This window comes from Apus apus, chromosome 3, assembly GCF_020740795.1.
Source record: "Apus apus isolate bApuApu2 chromosome 3, bApuApu2.pri.cur, whole genome shotgun sequence".
NCBI classification, from domain to species: Eukaryota; Metazoa; Chordata; class Aves; order Apodiformes; family Apodidae; genus Apus; species Apus apus.
In genome coordinates, this window is record NC_067284.1 from 102,161,371 (window position 1) to 102,181,882 (window position 20,512).

The 20,512-nt window shown below is 45.1% G+C and overlaps 2 protein-coding genes across 2 annotated transcripts in view; both read left to right on the forward strand.

The window, feature by feature from the left end:
* Positions 1–847: 847 nt before the first annotated feature.
* CITED2 (Cbp/p300 interacting transactivator with Glu/Asp rich carboxy-terminal domain 2) lies at positions 848–3,841 on the forward strand. Its single transcript, XM_051615534.1, has 2 exons — positions 848–1,151; positions 1,773–3,841. The coding sequence occupies exon 2, from the start codon at positions 1,780–1,782 to the stop codon at positions 2,500–2,502; it is 723 nt and encodes a 240-aa protein (XP_051471494.1). The 5' UTR covers positions 848–1,151; positions 1,773–1,779; the 3' UTR covers positions 2,503–3,841.
* A 14,985-nt stretch (positions 3,842–18,826) lies between these two features.
* Positions 18,827–20,512, forward strand: part of TXLNB (taxilin beta) — a 28,714-nt gene continuing 27,028 nt past the window's right edge. Inside the window, exon 1 of the mRNA XM_051616148.1 lies at positions 18,827–18,961. The gene's annotated coding sequence lies outside the window, so the exon portion shown is untranslated. The remainder of the gene's footprint in view (positions 18,962–20,512) is intronic.

Below are 20,512 nucleotides of genomic sequence, written 5' to 3' on the forward strand. Positions count from 1 at the left end.
GGGCACTGCTGGACACAGGGCAGCGATAGGGGACCTGCCCAGCCAGGGCCATCACCTTCGCAAAGCACCTACCCACTCGCACTCCGCATGTTCTGTTCGTCCTTGCCATTCCAAGAAAAACAGTAATAAATAATTCTAATAAACCCCACCAACCCGGGAAAGGGCAAGCGTGGGTGGGCACTCACCCTGCACACACCTGGTGGTTGTGGGGTAAACACGAGGGACGGAAGGAGGTGGGGTGGATAACGTGCCAGCACCCCCACACACCGTGTCTGTGGAAAAGGTGGATCTCGGCCCTCACCTGCGGGCAAGGGGCAGACCCCACGGGCGCCCACGCAAGTCCGGGGGACACAGGCCGGTGGGGCCGAGCACCTGCACCGCGGCGGGGCCGGACGGGCGGCCCTCGCTCTGCCCGGGCAGCACCGCCAGGGAGCCCAGACCCACGCGTGCCCGCGGCCCCACAGCGGACGGGGCAAGAAGGGAACCCGGCGGTGCCCGAGCGCGGGGCGGGCCGGCAGCGCCCTCCGCCGTGGCCGCGCCGGAGGCGGGTGATGTGCGGCGGGGTGCGCGGGGCTGCGCTGCCTGCGCCCTTCCCCGCTTTGTTCCGCGGGGGGAGGCGCGGAGCGCAGCGATTCGGGGGCGCCGTGTGGCCCAACAGGGGCGCGGGAGGGCGGGGGGGGGGAGGGGTGGTGCCTGGGCGCCCTCCAGACCCGCCTGGCCCTTCCTGCGCCTCCGCCCCTGCCCGCCTGTGCCCTGCGCCTGTGCGCGCCTGTGCGCGTTTGCGCGGCGGCTGCCGGGGTGGGTTGTTGTTTTCTTTTTTTTTTTTTTTCTTTCGTGGCTTTTTTTTTTTTTTTTTCCTTCCCCTCGCTTGCTCCAGGTTTTACTTCTGGTTGCCTGTAAGGGTTTTGCTCCTCCCTTCTGAAATCCTATATTAGCTGTGGCCAAAGCTGGGGAAGAAACACAGCTCATTGTTGGCAAGTGCCGATGAGCCTCACAGAGGAGTGAAAAACAGCTCTGGGGCTGCGGCAGCGATCACAGAACCGTCACGTAAGCGGCGCGGAGCGAGCCGGGGAAGCCCTCTCTATGCTTGGTGACTTTTACTGACTGATTTCGCCGCCACCTTTGAAGCAAAAGAAGAAAGAAACCGGGAGGTGAGTGCGGCGGTTCTCGTAGCTGGTGCTGGGTGTCCCTTTTGTGTGCAACAGGAAAAATGGGACTGTTTAAACACGCGAGGAAAGGTGTTTCACAGCTGCCTGGCTTTACCTCCTTAACTGTGCATTACTGTATTTTTACCAAAATAATTAGGACTTAATTCCAAAAGTTGCTGACAGCGGCTAGGAGGGACTTCCCAGTTCTTTGCTCGGTCCCCGCAAGTTAGCGAGAGCACCGTGGAAATCCGCTGCCTTCCCTGGCGAAGCCGGGGGGCTCGGGAGCCTTTTGAACGTGCGGGGAGGAGGCGGCTGTTGCCGTATGCAACACTTTCCGCTGATAGGTATGCACAAGTTGGAGTGGGAAGGCGTGTTGCTCGCCGGATTAGCGGAGGGGACGGGGATTTTCGTACCGCAGGCTCCTCTTTTTATTTTTTCTTTTGTACTCCGCGGTGGAGCCGCGGTGGGAGATTTTTTTAAATTTTTTTTCCCCCGAGAAAGAGAGGACGGCGGGACCAGCGAAGTCGTTTCTCCCAGGGCCGGGCAGATGCAGCCGGTCCGGGAGAGGGTGGCTGGATGTCCGAGGGTGTATTTTCCTAATGTGTTCCCACGCTAACTTTCCAGGTGGGCAATGGCAGACCACATGATGGCCATGAACCACGGGCGATTCCCCGACGGATCCGGCGGGCTTCACCACCACCCCGCGCATCGGATGGGCATGGGGCAGTTTCCCACTCCCCATCACCACCACCAGCAGCAGCAGCCGCCGCAGCAGCACGCCTTCAGCGCCCTGATGGGCGACCATATACATTACGGAGCTGGGAATATGAACGCGAGCAGCGGGGTGAGGCACGCCATGGGGCCGGGCAGCGTGAGCGGAGGGCACCCGGCAGGCAGCATGCCGCCCCCCGCCCGCTTCAGCGGCTCCCAGTTCCTGGCCCCCCCCGTCGCCAGCCCGGGAGGGCAGCTGAGCGCCAGCATGCAGCTCCAGAAGCTGAACAACCAGTACTTCAGCCACCACCCCTACCCCCACAGCCACTACATGCCGGACTTGCACCCCGGCAGCCACCAGCTGAACGGCAGCAGCCAGCAGCAGCATTTCAGGGACTGCAACCCCAAGCACGGCGGCGGCGGCAGCGGCTTGCCGCCCGCTGTCCCTCACGTCCCCGCGGCAATGCTGCCGCCCAATGTCATAGACACTGACTTCATCGACGAGGAGGTCCTCATGTCCTTAGTCATCGAAATGGGGCTGGATCGCATCAAGGAGCTTCCCGAGCTGTGGTTGGGACAGAACGAGTTTGACTTCATGACAGACTTCGTTTGCAAACAGCAGCCCAGCAGGGTGAGCTGCTGATTCATTTAAAACAAACAAAGGACTTTCTATCGGTGCGAATGAAAACATTCCCCTAGACACGGTGTCTCACTTTTCAGGGCTTGAAAAGGTGAGAATCTGGAAAGCAGAGTCAACTATGCGCTTGTATAAATAATTTTTTTCTTTTTTTTTTTTTTGTCCCCTCCTTAAACCGCTGCCACTTTTTTTTCTTTTTTTTTTTTTTTTTTAGTAGCTTCGACATTCACGTCCCCTCCCGTAGTAATAATTTCTAGGCAACTCTGCCTTTTTATGTTGGTAACCCCCATCCCCTCCTCACACTCTTAATTTCCTCGCAGTAACGTGCCCATAATTCCCACAGTGCTGAACTGTTAGATATTAATCTTGGCAAATTGCTTAATCTTGTGGATTTTGTAAGCGATGATTTCCAATTACTTGAACTGCATTCAAATTCTGAGTGAACGGGGAAAAAAATGCATTAGTTGGTTGCGTGAACTTTGAAGGGCAGATACTACTGCACAGATGCTGCCATCTTGCTTAATTTTTAACTATGCATTGCAGTGCAGCCTAATTTTTTTCTTTTTCTTTTCTTTTTTTTTCTTAAAGACGCTAAACTGGAAGCTTAATAGATATGGGCCAAACCTTTCCAGATCAGGAAATGTAATACTGTTACTTAAAAGTCTGCTACCCATTCCCCCTCCCCCATATGTACAGACAATAATATGGTGTGGATGGAATGTTGACTAGTGGCAACCATTTCACAGTTGCTTTTTTTTTTTTTTAATATTATTATTATTATTTTGTTTCTGTCTTCAGCATTTTGACACTGTGCTAATATAGTTTATTCAGTACATGAAAAGATACTACTGTGTTGAAAGCTTTTCAGGAAATTTTGACAGTATTTTTGTACAAAACATTTTTTTGAGAAAATATTGTTAATTTATTCTATTTTAATTTGCCAATGTCAATAAAAAGTTAAGAAATGCTTTAGTTTTTCTAGAAGTCATTTACCAGTATTTTTCTTCAAAACTCTTCCCCAGCTGTCCCTGGTAAGTGGAACATCTATCTGTACAACCGTGTTGGTGTGCAAAAAAGACATTCCAAAATAGAAAGTACACTACACCCATATCTATGTCATGGTGAACTCAGTAGGTGAGCAGGATTTGAACATACTTGCAGCGTAAAGCCTCATACGTAACATTGTAATATGCCTGTCAGTGTGGTTTTATGAAAAATAAAGTTGCCGAGGCGCAACTTTTTTGTGACTTGCCAACATACTTGCTTTAAATGTAGTTGTCCAGAGTTATGATGCATAAAGTATTTATTATATTTATCTATTAAACTTGTAATTTTATAAATCTGCTTTCATTTACATAGTAGACTTTGTTCTTTTGTATATTTATTATCTCACCTGGAAGTTTTATGTGAAAAGACCAAGCGCTTAACATGCAAGTATTTGTAATTTGGGAAGGGAGGGTGGTGGTGGGTGTCCTGTCCCTCTCACCTCACATGGATAACACAGGAGATTGCTATATTGATGCAAGTCTGCATTGCTCCAAACTGCGTATGTTTCACTTCTAGTGCCTTAGGAGAAGGGGCATATATCCCAAAAATATTCCATCATGGGACATCTCTGACCCCCTTTCCCAGAAACTGCTATGGGCTAAAGCCACTGAAGCAAATCCATACAGATCTACTTCACATATTTGGAAAAAAACCTGCCCATTGTTACAAGGCAATTGACATCTTGCTCCTTCAGTGCCAACTGTTGCAGCCTTCTGCCCCCACTCAGCCTTTGGCAAAGCTCCTGCTTAAGTTACTACTACAGTGAGGACTGCCAGCTCAGGACCCTAATACTAAACGTAATCCTCCTTACACATACGTCCCAAGTTCAATATAGAACGATACCACCATGCTTTTTGCTTCCCTTTCCAGCCTTCTGAATTTGTTAGGAAGAAAAAGAGCATGGTGGATGTAGTTAAATTTTAAACCTGGAAGCATAAACAGGGGAGGATATCACCACACCATGGGAATGTAAATAGCAGGGGTTTGAATCAAGCTGGGAAATTAAACTGATTACTATTGCTAAAATTGTCCCAGCTGGTGAGAAAAGTGATACTTGGCCTTCTTTGCCTTGCAGACATGATGCAGCTAGTATGTTTTATGAATGAAAAATAAATAACGCTTGTATTAAAGTATCAACAAAGCTGGGGGAAAAAGTGTACACTTTTGGGTAAACCTGACAATGAAATGCTCCCTGCAGGCGGTAACAGCCTGGTCTTAGACAACTCTCAGCACCCAAGAATTTAAAAAAAAACAACCCTCTGGATTCAGCCAAGTGATCGCTCACGTTTTTTGACAGTAAATTTAACATCAAATGGCAGTGAATCATAACTTATCAACTCACCAATAATGTAAAAGTGTTTAGAAGACTGTAGCTGCAGTTTTAAGAGCCATTGCCCAAATTGCCACTATATAAATCCTGTATCCATTTTAAGGCTATTTGATCTTCACACGTTGCATTGCCCTCTTCTGCTGGAGTTTGAGAGGGTAATATTTCTCATTCTAATCAGCTTATTATAAAAGAGACTATCAAATTATGTGCACAGTCTCCTGAAACAAAAGGGAATACTCTTGCTTTTAACGATCAGCACTTTTGCTTCATAAAGTTGGTTAAACAACAGATTCTTCACAGTTGAGACATCACTACTTAAGACTGTCAACATTAAATCCTCCCATATAAGCTCTTCCAAGAATAGGCAGTTTCATGGGCACGCTGGTAGACTCTATTACCGTACAACTCCTTGTAAAACTCCTGAGAGCTGCTGCCTCTAAACAACAGTAGCTACTGAAAGCAGCGCTGGCTTTGGGCAAGGCATCGTCAAGGATTTTTACGATTACTTAAAAGCAGACCCTGGGGAAATTTGCAAAACAATCATATTGCCTACCTTGTCCCTTAATTTCTAATGAAGAGTCAGATCCCAGTGGACAGTACAGCTACATACTTTCTTATTCATAATATCATTCACCAAGTTATATTAAGGGGCCTGACCCTCATCTTCCCTACATGAACCCCTTGGCAATGCTCCCACTGGCTTCCACTGTTGAGGCAGTAACAGGCCTTCAAGTGGATCCTCTCTAGTCTTCACACTGTTTAGAAATACACTGAAGTAATTTATTATTTTAACCCAGCCATTAGTGAAAAATGCAGAGTGACCCAGTTTTCCAGCTACCGCCAGATCCTCGCAAAGGACATTCCCATCTTGTGTCCCGTTAAGTTGCTCTTGGTACAGGAAACTTGACCTCTGTACTTTGGCTGCTTTTCAAGAACTTCCACCATGGTACATGAGATCTGCTCCTCTTTAAGCCACTGCCATAAATAGATGCGATGCTTTATTTGGAAGGGAGATCAGCCCTAAGCCGCCCTGCCACGCAAGATGCGCTCAGTGGAAAATTAGGTGCCGATTAACGCACTCCTCTGCCTTTTACCCCGGGAATTAAGAATTCACGGACGAGTGCCGGGGCGGGCAGTCTAAGGGGGGGCATCTGTCACCTCACCGACGAGGCTCCGCCGCTGCATGCGAGGGCTGGAGGCGCTGCGGGAGGCCCGGCTCGGCCGGCTCGGCCCGGCTCGGCCCGCCCCTGCGCAGGTCCCGGCGCGACTGCCGCAGCCACCTGCGCGGGACGGTCGGTGGCGCCATGGCGCCCCCGTGCGGGCGGCCGCCCTGCCTGCCGCCCTGCCTGCCTCTGCCCTGCCTGCCTGCCGCCCTGCCTGCCTGCTGCCCTGCCTGCCTGCCGCCCTGCCTGCCTCTGCCCTGCCTGCTGCCCTGCCCTGCCTGCCTGCTGCCCTGCCTGCCTCTGCCCTGCCTGCCTCTGCCCTGCCTGCCTGCTGCCCTGCCTGCTGCCCTGCCCTGCCTGCCTGCTGCCCTGCCTGCTGTCCTGCCTGCCGCTGCCCGCCCGTGGGCGCTGCCGGGCTCCGTGCAGCCGCCTCCGGACGCGGTGGGCGAAGGCACTGGCGGCGGCAGGAGCAACCGGGCGGGAGCCACCGAGCTCGGCCCTGTTGGGCTGTAGTGGCAGCGCAGGGCATGCGGGACGGAGAGGAAGGGCACGGCCCACAGCGAGGGGAGCCGGGCGTGTGCCCCTGCGGGCTTGCCCGGCGGGCCGGCTGTGGGGCGGGGCTGGCAGCCGGCGGCAATGGGCGGCAGCCCCGGCAGGGCGGCCCGAGGGGCGCGGGGTCTCTCGAAATCTCGCGGCGTGGATTTAGAGAAGTAGCAAACAAAGCCTGTGATAACAACGTGCCTGCCGGTCTCAGGTTTTATGTAAAAAAAAAAAAAAAAAAAAAAAAAAAAAGTTACATAAACGAGGATTATCCCCTGTTTTTGTTGTCTTGCTAGGGGATTGGAAAATTCCAACATCTGGATTTGCACAGTTCTTCTAATTTGCTTTTTTTTTTTTTTTTTTTTTCCGCCCCCCCATCAGGAAATGTTTTCCAAGCTCCAGATCTGCTGAAGAGGTTGGCTATAAAGCCCCATGGATCGTTGGTGTTTGCCCATGAAGCCCCATGGATCGTTGGTGTTTGGCCAAGGGCTGTGGCATGTGTCTGTAGAGCGACATTGTAATACTCCTGCAGGACATGGGTAGCATCTGCATCAACATCTTCCTATAGGAACCATCCTGTTCCTATCCTTCTCCTCTTGCCCTCTGCCTCCACTTCTTATTGGCTCTGCAGCACAGCAGGGCTTAATGCATGAGCTGGTACCCAGAGGGCCTATACCACCTTGTATTAGACACCTCAGCAAATCAGGGTGGGCCTGAGCATGAAGAGGAGGGAAATTCAGTCAGAAAAAACAGTTCTTATCCTTGACCCTACAGATATCCTATTTGAAGCCTTCATTTCCTCCAAAATACTCACAGGGGCTACTGGAGACAGGAATAAGAAATGTCAGTGTTACAGATCTGGGCTACACACACCAGCCTTAACCTGATCTATTTCTGAATTATCACTCACAGGAATAGCAGTATGAGCAAGGACTAAGTAACATTGACAGGAGCTGTTTAAATGATAAGAAAAAGTATTTTTTTAATAGTCAAGCAAAACTATTTGTCAGATAACACTGCATGTGCAATAAAACTAAGATGAGGAATCAAAGGAATTTGGAACTGAAGGCAGCAGCATTTTCTCAGGGTTTCATGTATTCTAAGTGCATCATTTTGTCAGTACAGAGGAGGTGTTTTACATAGTTTCTGAAAATATATGTACACATTTCAATATGGTGCCACTATTGTGCTGTTGCACAAAATAAAGCTGAGTCTCAGTAACTGCAACAATAACGAGATACATCAAATGACTGAACAGATGAGCCACTGTTATGGTAGGCTCTCTGTTACACTCTTTGCCTCATTTTAGAAAGAAATTTGCAACACCAGGTTTTTAATAAAGATGGATCAGGTATTGCAGTTCTTCTCCATCTGCTGTGCCCTTCTCCCTCTTAAAAATTGACAGGGGGGCAATTTGATCACAAGCCTGAAACAGATTTTGAGAGACAAATATTTACCATGTTAAAAACAAGCAAAAGACCTTCAGCTTATCAGTCTTCATAAAATGCTGACCACTTTTCTCACCTTTTTATTTCATTGGGCCATCTTTTGGCTTGTTTGTTTGGCAATAATTTCCCTATTTTATCAGCAGTGAACTAAAACAAAAGAAACCTTCAGAACTGTCAAGCTCTTAAAACAGTAGCTGACATTACTAGTGTAAGTACACAGCATTTCTTAAGCTGAAAAGCTAAATATTTAGCAGGCACTCATCCTCATAAGTTGCTGAAGGCACACCTGCTTATATGCAGTTTTGACCAAAACCCTTCTAACAGTTGTACTGAAAGTTTCCTCCTGCAGCCTGCTTGGCTGGCACTGGTACATGGTGCAGGAGAGGGTGAAGTTTCTAAAAGTATATAAAAGGTCTTCTCTGCTACAATTGAAACAGAAGTAACATAAAGAATTTCAGATTTCACTCTCTGCCAGGATAAGCATTTAAAGGCTTCTTACTCAAAATCTTTATGGGATAGGTCTGAAAACTATTCAGCCTTAACCCACAAGTTATAAATGGGTGCCTGTCTGTGGAGTGATGGGAATAGCTTGGTTTTGCTTGTCGTGTCTGATGGGACACAATGTTGTACACCACAGAAGTGGAGAGTTCAAGAAAACTTGAAGTGTTAACCTTCACAGAGCATTATTTCAACATAAACCTGAATTTGCTTTGGTGGATGTAAATGAGCAAAGCTGCCGTCAGATGGAGCTGATGAAGCCTGCAGCCCTGCGTGCTGGCCGCTCTGCTCTTGAGGACAGACAAAGGATCCGTGTCCTTGCTCCTGGAAGAGGAGCAGGGAGCAGTCCCATTCCCGGTCAGCCACCATGCTGGAAACTGTTGTAGCCAAAACCTGGACTTGAAGCCTGTGCTCAGTCCTGCTTCTAAAAATCACCCTCTCTCTTTTTAACCCCCCTGTAATCTAGTATCTCAGCTTCATCTGTTGGGATTCTCTGTCAGTGGCCAGGAAGCATCATCAGTTTGATGAGGACAAAAATAAGCCGCTGGAAGTGTCTGAGGCAGTAGCGTGTTTGCTTTGGGATGCGCGGTCAGCCGGTGCGGGGGTTCATTGCAGCCGTGCCCCAGGATGGTAGGGGAGGGCGACAGCTGGTCTGCAGAAGTCACCTTGTGTGTGACTTTACCCTATAAGGCCAAGAGCAACCTCTGACGAGCTTCTCGCCCCGTCCCCAGCTTTGCAGATAGGGAGCTGCTGCAGGCAGCCTGCCCTCCCATCCCGTGGCTTCTCTTTCTATGTCTTAGCTCTTGCCTTCTGGGACAGTGTCCTCTTGCCCAACCATTTAATCAGGCCCTTTACATTAGCGACAGCAGTGCCCAGATAATCACACAGGGTTTTGAAAGGAGCTGTTTAAATTGTCGATGCTTACTTGGAGGGGTTTAGTTTCAAGTCACAGTTTGGATGTTGGAACAGAGTAGGAGTCATTTAACACGACAGATAAAACCCGGTCACCAGAGTGGCTGCAGAAAGGCTGCAGAAAGGCTGCAGAAAGGCTGCACTACTCGGCGCTTGTCCACTAGGGGTAGCTGAAGCCCTGCGTTTCTTAATGTTTAAAGTCTTTATAAGAGCAGCCTTTAAATTTGATTTATCGTATGCTTTTTAGCTAAGTGAATAGTGATGGATGTTTATGGTATGGAGTCTTTACCTAATACAAAAATTACAAAATGCCATCACAAAAATTGGGTTAATAGTCACAGGGACCCTAGTCTGGTTCCTCTAGTGCATGCCTTCTAGTTCAGGAGCCTTTTTGACATGGTTCTTTTCACATGTAAATATCAGAAGCAGTGAAGTCCTCTATTAGAGGACCTGGGTTTGATTGTGTGTTTTTCGCCCAGGCTCTATAACCAAGGCTTGTTTTTAAAAGAGGAGGTTGGGTCCACAGAAACCAGTGAAGCAAAGCACTTGTTAGTTCAAAAAGCTGAATTCTCAGTATTTTGGCCCAAGGAAGAAAGGAAGAATACTTTGTTTCCTTGCTTCTCCTTCAGATCTCTCTAGTTCTTTCGGTACATGACAGCTTTTCCCTGAATGATATCCTCATAACCTTGATTGAAGATAAGGCAAAACAAGAAAAGACCTGGTGCATAAGCCAAGTTCAGGAGCTCTGTTCTCCATTTGGTTGGGTTTCTTTATGGTTAGTTTTCAACAGACAGTGGTCTTGATTTATTAATTATGAAGATTAACAGGAGTTAAGATTATTATAAACCTGATTTTCCCAGATTATCTTCATCACCAAAACCTAGATCAGTAATACTCTGGGTCTGGTTCTGACCTAGCTAATTGCTTGGCCAGTGGTGTCCAAGTCAAAAGTCAGGGCTTGATTGATGGCTTACCCGGTACAGCCATACCCTTGGGGTACCTTTTGGAGTGCAAGCAGTACTTTATTCCAAAATTGCATTGCATATTCTAAATCTAACACCACATTTCAGTTTCCCCTAAGTCACCCCACTAGTGTCAGTGGGCCTAAAAGTGCTCTGAACACATTTTTCATTTTAGGAGGACTATACATTGCTTGTCCTGGATACACCATAGTGGTGTAAATCAGTCTCAGGTCTTGTAAGCTCTTCTTGAAACTATAAAGTGGTGGTGCCAGAGTCCCCGCTTGAGCAAGTTAAATTATTGCATGAGCCTAGCACTGTCAGTGCAGACATGGACCATCCTCTGTGACTCTAACACGTGGCATTACGATGATAATGTCAACTTGGATTGAGTCAATGATTGTGTGAATCCACAATCACTATGATGACCGGGAGCCTAACTGAGGTCCTTACTAACTTAATTCAAATATAGTATCACATATTTACATATATTCTTAAAATGGTGTTTAGGCCAGGAATGGATTAAGGTATTTTTAGATCCATGTTTTCCTCTGACGTTAGCTTCTTGTTACTGTTATAATAATTCTAATGAAGATTGAATAGAATTTTCTGATGACTTTTTTTCCTTAGCATAAGGTGAAATAACATGAAAATGTCTTCTTTCTTGGTTTGGAGGGATTATTTTCATGACTGTGTGGTCTTTAACTACTGGAAAAAGGAAGGAAGGTAGATGGAAAGCTGAGTTAGATGTTTTCTGCTAAATCTGGTTGACTAACATTTTCCTCATTTTTTTTCCTACCCCACAAAAAGGAAGAGTTCCAAACTGGTTTTGGTTAGTGGCTTTTGCCAACCTCCTTCATTGTGAGGAAATTGAAGGTTCCTTTTTAAGGAAACCTAAGTACACGCATGCTGAGTTCTAGACTCCCATGTATGTCACATCTTAGGGGTATAGACACTTTTCTCTTTCTAGTTGTTCTCCTAAAACAGGGAAGAAATAGATGAATATAGTATTTAATGTCCCAACCAATTCAGGTTGCCAGTAAAGCATCCACTGTTGTTAGGGGTTTTTCATAGTTGTCAGCTTCTACCTGCTTGTGCCAGCAGTTACAGGGTTCATGATTCCTCAGTGCTTGTTGCCTGAGATGGATGATCATGCAGAAATGCTGCATTGCTCTATTCTTCCACTCTTTCATCAGGGTTACCTGCAATACTGGTGATCTGTGGATATCTTCCACACTTGACAGTGTAGAATGACTGAATAGGACTTTGAAATTGATAAAGCATCAGAAGGACCCACCTAGTGAAATGTTGGTGATATAAAAGGAACGAGCAGACAGAGCAAGCCAGGTTTAAAGGAAGTGCACCTTTTTGTTTGCAGTTGGCTGGCACATAGGAGGTTTTTGGTGAACTAACTGCCCAGTGTGCCCTCCACTAGCTTTTTTTGTTGTTTGTGATTGTTTAGCAGGTAAATGAGAAAGAGGAATAGGACTAAAGACAGATTTTATTTTTTCCATTATCTGGTTGGTGAAACATTGCACTATCTTACAAATAGTGACTATCCTTCCTGCCTGTTCTGCTAGATGATCTAGTGAGGAAAGATTACTGTACAGAAGGTAAAGAAGGAAGAAGAACCTGGAGGTGCAAGCAGAGAGGAGGAGCCTTCTGTGCAAGGACGGTACAAGCATGCAACTGAAAGGTGCCCTTGGGGAGCTTACCCACTGGCTGTCTTGTAAGACAGGGAAGGCAGGTGGAAGACCAAATGATGAGAGAAAAATACAACAAACTGAGAACAGATAGTATTTATTACTCATTAGAATGACAATGTGACAGCCCCAGGATTTTATTTACATTACTCTGTGGGGGGTTGTCTTATGAATTTAATGAAAATCAGAATTTCAAATTTCTGTGGTCATATGAAGCAAGATTCCTTTGTGTAGGGAGGATTACTTTATATTGGCTAATATTTAGGCCCTCCAGTTCCATAATTTACCCAGCTTAGCCCTCCCTTGTGCAAAGCAGTGCAGGTTTTTTTTTTAGTCTTTATTCAAGCTGACTAGACAGATCCTATGACTTCCACTACCAATGGAATCTCTTGGCAGAAAGTGGATGTACATGAAGTACACAACTTGAAACCACTGCTACAGAAGTTGCTTCCTACATCTTTAATTCTAAAAGTTTGATGTAAGTATTTTAATGCCAGATAATAATTATTTGTATTAAAATATATTTTGGACTCAGAAAACATAACTAATGGCCAAAGGAAAAAAAAATATAAACAGCAACTAGTGATGTGCCTCTCAATGCTATAAGAACACAGACAATATTAGAGATGGGCTGATGATGATTTCAGAGTATCTGAGTGAACTCATATTGTTCTTTCTGATTCCAAGGGGGTTGCTGAATAGTTGATTTTTCCCTGTTTCACATTTTTTCATACTCCAACTGGATTGGGAGAATCCAAACTGCATAACGGCTCTGAGGCTACTGAGAAGCACTGAAATCTAACCCATCCTTTATCTTAGAGTGCCATTAGAGGAAAAACACTTTTTAAAATTCATAGTAGTAGAAGGAGTTTTGGAGACACACCCAAAGATGTCTAAGACTAAGTATAATGCATATATCCATCTGTATACTCCCATTAAAGTCCAGGATCTAAGTTAGAGAGCAACTTGCCTTTCCCAACAGTTATGACTTTCATAATCTTTTTGTGTACACAAAATTAAGTTTTACTATATTCTAAACATTTGCTGGCATTGGTGTCATCTCTGGTATATGTCTTTAAGCTCAGTAAAATATGGAAATCACTCTCATCTGCTGTTTTTCTTTATCCATCCTTTAATCTCTTGTGATTTTTTTTCTTCCTTACTCATTTCCCCCTGCAAATGTTGTTATGTTTAATAAGGTGATTCTACCTAGACAGCTAGAAAACCCACATAAAAAATCCAATTAACACCATTTCTCAGTTTTGATCTCTTAATGCCAATGTACCTTTTGCACCCTTTTGTTTTCCATGTAGTGATTCTCATCCCACTCTTGTCTTAAATTGGGTCATTGGTGTTTACACCAGCAGCAGCTTTAGACATCACGCAGTAGTGCTGCCAGCTCTTCAGATCACCACGTGGTTCCTTCTGAACGAATAGTTCATCAACCACCATGTCATTATCCTATGAAATAAAGTCCTCATTAGAATTTATTTCACCATTACTGTCTCTGTTCTTTTCCCCCTTCTTTCTCCATATCTTTATATTTAAGCACAAATGTCCTCCTTATTTCCAAGTGTTGTTTAAGTGTTATCTCAATCTGCATTGTTCCCATTGTGTCAGTCCCTACTCTTCCCTTCCATAGTCTTAGACAGGTTAGTCATAGTGTTCCTCAGGCCCCCACCCTCTCAGCTTCCTTATGATTGTCAACAAACCTGGGATCTTGTCCTTTCCAGAGAAAGATGTTTGGCTCCAATTACTGCCCATACAGCTGAGAGAGCTCCCCTTCAGTGTCTCATTTGCTTTATTCTCTATGCTGCTCCCAGCAGGTGCTGCTTGGGCAGTCAATGGCAATTCTACATAAGGAGCAGCTGCAGGACTGAGCCTTTAATAAGTCTTTTTTATTTCTAATTTCTACAAGCCAGCTCCAGCAGCAATCTTTAAAAAAAATAATAATAAAATTATCTTACTGGAATAGATAATTTCTCCTCTACAGCTTCACCCTTGACCAGTGTACCCTTGGCATTTAAAGGACTTCCAAATTCTGCCTGATATGTGATTTACAGCATGATTACATCTGAATTTGGCCCAGAGATTTCCCCTGGCAGGTTTACAAAATGTCCAAGGTTGATGGTTGATTTGGCCCAAATCTGTTCCCACAGTTTCCTGATAGAAGGTCAGTTCTAGCCAGAGAGTCACAATTTTAAAACTAAATTCTATTAAAAAATTAGACAATTTCAGGATTCAGTATCTTTTTGAAGTTCCATACTAGATTTCATGATAGCTTATAGTGGTGTAAATCAGCAGTAACTTCACTGCAGTACCAGAATAACTGGAAACAGCTAATACTGCTCTTCTTTCTAATAAATTACCTGCATAAACTGCAGAGATGCATTCAGACGTGACTGCATGCCTCACCTGAGGGATTCTTCTACCTTATGTGTGAAGTTTCAAGTGAAGCTATTCTCCACTTTGCCAAATTCTTCAAATAGCACATAGCATAATATATTTATCGAGAGTCTATCTCTTGGGCAAGCTGAAGCAGTGGAAATTGCCTGAAGGAAATGGAAACCCTGATAATTGATTTTGCTTGCTCTTAAGGTTTCAAAAGACTTGAATCTTTCCAAGAATAAGTCAAAAACTGTTCAGCAGCAAACCATGGGGAATTCCTTCAGATTCTTAGAGAAGTTGCCTTGCTAAATTTCAGAAATTATATTCTTACTGATGTAGATTAAGAATTAAATTATTTGCTTAAAATAGTTAAGTCTATTGCCTACTGGGATTTTCTGTGCCAGCTAATTTGGCTGTGTTAGTAACTGCCATTGGTAGCCAGGGTCTTTTAGAGCAGAAGAAAAAAACCTGACAAACCTTAGGTATACGACAAAGCCTTCAGGCCATAAAATCTTATTAGAAGGCAAATCATAACCTCCCAACCCTTTTGAGATTGATTTGGAACTAGGAAATCTGTAGAAAATTGATGCAGTGTGGAACACCTGCTTTGTATATGCAAATAAATGGAAATATGTTCTTTCCCCCCCCCCCCTTTTTTTTTTTCCTTTTCATTGACACAGGACTAAGCAAGAGAGAAACTATTCCAGGAGATCACCATGCAAAATGGCTGATTTGCCCAAATGTTTACAACATTTCTATAGAAGTAATTTAAACGCAGTGGAGATCAGTCTTGACAGACTTTGCATTGGGAACCCCTAGGATTTTCCCAACACTGGCTCAGTTGTAGCTGCCCACAGCAGGGAAATGCTGCCAGACACAGCAAGCTGCTGACCCCTAGACCACTATTCACACATCACTGTGCTTCTGTGTCACAAGATCTGTATGAGGAGTCTTTCTAACTTCTGATCACACATTTTACATTATAGGCATTTCTAAGTTCTTCATACACACTAAACCTTCATTATATATCTTACGTGCTTTATAAGTATATATTATCATGCTACATTTTATAATTATGGAATGGCATGAGTATATTGTGGTACATATTTAAACAAAATGGGCCAATTTTCTTTCCAATATAATTGACTGAAGTAGCAGTATTACAGGAATTGGTTTTGCCCAGGTACGATATACTTTGAAAGACTTGCATCTTTCCAAAAAGAAACAAAAAAATGTCCAGCAGGAAAGCTGTGAAGAACCCCTTCAGGTTTCTAGCAGGGTTTTCTTGCTAGAATCCAAAAATAATGCTCTCACTGTACAGAACTGGCACTGAGATAGCAGTCCACTGCAGTTTGCATCCCCATGTATGATGTCACCAGGAATGGTTGTCTCCAGATTTTCTTGTGCTGCTGGCAAGTGTGGTCTCATGGATCAGAGCAGCCACAATTTGAAAAGGAGTTCAGAAACCTCTTTTCTGGCCAGTGTAGAAGGCAGGAGACCCTCCCCAACTGCTTCACCTTCTGTCCAGAGACTACCCTGCAAGCCAAATCAGTCTGTGTGGCTTCTGGGAGATATTAGGGCTTCTGAAGAGATTAAGCTTTCATTTAGGTGGAAGAGGAAATAAAAGTTTGCCATTGCTTATGGAGAAAAAGAAACCCTAAAAATTGTTTAAAGTGATTTAACCAACACAGTATTGGCTTTAGACAGAGTCTGCATTCTTTAAAGCCCTTTAGCATTTGGAAGGGAGACTCGAAACCTTCCCAGTTGTCCTTTCGCCTAAACCTTCCCATGACACACAAAAAGAATACATAAAACCCCCAAAAGTAACTGCTTCAATGCCAATGATACTAACACCAGAGGGCAGGTTGAGAACATCAGCAGGTGAGAGCTCAATGTTGCATTAGAAAAAAATGGCCTGGGGAAAGAAAAGAAAAAATGTGTCAAGAATAGATAGGAAGAAAACTCAGAAGCTTCAATAGCATTGACTTAATTATTAATTTGTCCTTCCATTTGTTAAGGCTGAATGCACTGGATATCATATAGGGTAAATGATAAATACAGGTAGAAATTATTAGCCTTGCTTTCCTTGGGAAGCCTGTTTCTTCAGTTGGTTTATGCTGCTGTGGCTTGTGTTTAATACAGAAACAGGCTGCAAGAGAAGCAATTTCTATGTGATATTACCAATGACATCAGTGGAAATGCAACTGTGCACCAAGGAGAGCACAGGATTATGGTTGTGCAATCCAGCTCACACCTGAGCACGACTGAAAAAGAAATTCAGCTTTGTTGCAGCAAATTCTCAAGGACTGGTCTAGCTTTCATATGGGAAAGGTACATTTCTCCTCTTTCTCATGGGTTTGAGAAAGATTTCTTTCTCTTTCCCTGAACAGAGACAGAAGCAGCCCAGGTTTCACAGAGAGGGTTTTCAGCCAGTTCTCTTCTCAGATCACCAGATGTAGCCATCCCAGCCTGCACAAACACCCTTTTCTTCACTGGTATTCTGCTCAGTTCCACTGCCCTGTCACAAACAACCTCAGAGCTTTATCTTCTCTCAAAGCACATCCAGTCTGTTTCCAACCCATTCCAGCAGAAGCCCCCAACCTTTCAAACTCCCATTCATTATCCTTAAATCTGTGACCTCCTTAGACCAGTACTGAATCACTTCCAGTGTCTGAAGAAGATTTGAAGAACTGATTTTTCCTTAAGACACAATGTCCATGCATCCCCAGATAATATGAGCTGCCTTTTCCAAGTAGATAAATAAGACTAATGAGAAACTGTCCCAAGTATATTATTTCTGCCCCACAGACACTATCTCCAGTGGAAGTCTGATTATGCTGCTAACATATGGACTATTTCTGAGCCAGCACTTCTTGATAGTGATCTCCTCAGTATTATTTTATCTCATATCCCTTATAAATTAGGTGTAAAAAATTTCTGGATCTTCTAGTGCCATGCAACAACAGTTTGATTGGAAGGCTTACTCCAAATCATTGTAGCATTCATGTGTTTTTCCACCTATTGTTGTTCTGAGCCTTTTTTCACTGGAGCTGAAGTCCTATTTCTCTTTTCACACCACTGGCTGCCACTCCCAGTACCAGCTTATTGTATCTCAATTGTTTGCATATTTGTGCATTAAACTGACCTACATCTCTCTCTAGGGAATGGGCAGCAGATGGTCCTTAGGCCATCTGGCATCTCAGGATGCTGCCTGAGTGGCTTGTGGGTCACAGCAGCAGGAGATGCTGAGCACTGGATAAACAGTGTGCAGCTGAGCTCTCTGGGAAGTGCTCTGCTTGTTTGTATAAACAACTTTAGGCCAATGTGAGCTGGCATGGTAACATGGAGAAACTGGGTCAGGAAGGTTACCTTGGCAGCAACAAGAGCATTTGTTCGGGAACTACTTCGATCAGGAGAACAGCTACACCAGCCATTTCCATTAGCATTGTGTCCCCCCTGGGAGAAGCTGGTGAATTCACTGGAGGGGCACCACGATGGCTGGGGCTCAAGCACTTGTCTCACGAGGAGAGGTTGGAGGAAGTAGGATGTTCAGCCTAGAGAAGAAACAGATTTGGGGGGCCCTAACTGCAGCCCCAGAGTACCTACAAGGAGATTATCAAGAAGACAGAGACAGGTTTTTAACAGAGGTGTAAGGTAGGAGGACAAGAGCCAATGGGCACAAGCTGAAACACGAGAATTTCAGGCTGGGTATAAAGAGAAACTTTTTCACCATGAGAAGAGTCAGGCAGGAGAACAAGTTTCCCAGAGAGGTCATGCAGTCTCCATCCTTGGAGGTTTTTAAGACTAATATAAAGCCCTGAGAGACCTGGCCTAAGATCACAGCTGGGCTTGCTTTGAGGAAGGGGCTGAACTAAAGGCCTCCTGTGGTCTCTTCCAGGTCAGTGAGTCTATGATTTAGATTCAGTCTGTTTTTTAACAAATCCTGCCCAAATCCCAGGTTGCAGAGGGCAGTCACAGCTAGTTGTTCACATTATGGAAAGCCATCCCTGTCTTTCTGTTACAGACAGAAAAATTGGACCAAATTTGACTAATCTGTAGTCAATACAGACAAATTTCACACAGCACAACACATCAAGTCTTTGAAGAATTAAGACTTAAACTTAATTTTTGAAGGGTAGCAGCTGTGTATGAATCCTCCCTCACCTTATTTTTCTCTTTCTGAGGGCCTGAGTCTCTATTATCTTGTGCTATCTCTGTCAGAGCAGGGAATAGCCAACATAGCTGGGGCTGCCAGGGAGCAGGCAGCCTCCCTCCTCGCCTATCAGAGCTGGCCCCACACTCAGTCTCCGCCGTGTTTGTTCCTGCTGTGTCATTCTGTCCTTCCCCCTCGTTTGGTTCTTTCCATCCCCCTTCCCTTGGTGGCAGGATTGCAGTACTAGTGTCTTGTTGCTGGCGTGCCCTTGTCTGAGCTTTCTACCTGACTTTTTTCCTCTGCTCAGCTCTTCTCTTTGCTCGGGTAAGTCTGATTCCTTGCTGTCACTGCTTGGTGGCATGGCACAAGGGCTTTAATCTAAGTGTTCCCCTTTGGGATTGTCAGCCCATGTTTTCTAGGAATAGCCTTAAAAGCCTGGGCAAGGTGTGACATTTGAGGAAAACAGGCAAGTATCTAAGGCTGCTGGTGAAAGTAAGAAAAGCTCCTCTAAAGAGTGATCCAAAATTTTTAAACCGGTTTTGGTAGAGCTTGCCTTAAGTGAGACTAGGGCCATGGCTGGTGTGCTACAACAATAACTGACCAAGACTTGGGTGCTGCATGAAAGGTGAGGCAGGGGACTTCAGAAAGTCTCTGAGTCTGGTTTTTTTCCATGCCTACATGGAAGCCTGCCACAAAGCCTCCCATTTTTTGTTCAGTTTTGTACCAGATAATTGTGCATAAATCATAAAGCAGTTCAAGTGTAGCATGTAGTTGATAAAGCTGGTTTTATCACCACTTTCTGAAGTAATACACAGGGCAGTATTTAGGCACTTGTATTTTGCTGGAGGGTGATTGGAGCTACAGTAGTATAGACCATTCCAGACTTTAATATTTGCTGCTTTTACTGTTACAGTAGTTCAGTCTGGTGTTTTGTTGAGGTAAAAATTCAGATTTTATCAGCATATACTGGCTGGTGCAATTAGAGGAACACTGTGTCTTAGAGAATTTGTGCGTGTGTATGTGAATTTTGAGTATAAAGTGCTAAATACCATTACCCGTTTTAGAAGTGCTTAAAATAACTCCTGGCTGCAGAGCAGGTGCCATGTGTCCTTCTGCTGGATACACGGGGAGGCAAGAGCTAAATATAGACCAGTTTGTAAACCCTCTAGAAGTTCAAGCTGCGAGAAGGGAAGGAGGAAGCAATTCCCGTGAGAAGGAAGGGGAAGCTCTATGTTTAAAAAAGATAAACAAAACTCTGTGACAGTGTGCAACACAGTCTGCAAGAGAAGTTAAGAAGAGGACGTTTTTCTTTGGATGGTGCCTCAGAGGCAGCTGCTGCAGTGGTGGGAGAGGGAGGCAAAGGGGTGGCTGCTGCAGGTCTGCTAGGGCAGGTGCTGGCTCTGGCCAGCTGACCTTTTGTGTTGAAAGCACCGTCTGATTTCAAAGCAAATCATTCCATAAATGTGAAATGTTAAGGGATATGGTCAGAGACAAACAAACTTGGTGTGTTACCAGACTGAACTTAGCAGCACACCTTTTTCTGTATTTGACAGAGGAGAGGGGAGAATGACAAAAGGGCTCTTCCACAGTGGGGAGGCAGGAGCAGTCTCTGGCTCTCAGGAAGGAAGGGAGGACCATCTCTGGAGCCAGGCCCTGGATCTTGTCCAGGCTGGGGCAGCTAAGAGCTCAGGCTCTAGTACTAGTAGCACCCAAACCACCTCTAGGCAGCGACTTGCTATTCCAGCACCACACGGACTCCATCCTGTTTCACTCTAATGTTGCTGGTGACAGGGACAGACTTGGAGTTTTAAACATGCTGGGAATCTAAGTGGAACTACCAATTGAGGGCAATGCAGTGGTGACAGCAGCTCTGAT

Bases quoted from the DNA above. Each gene is read 5' to 3' on its own strand.
- CITED2 (XM_051615534.1), top strand. From the start codon at position 1,780: ATGGCAGACCACATGATGGCCATGAACCACGGGCGATTCCCCGACGGA.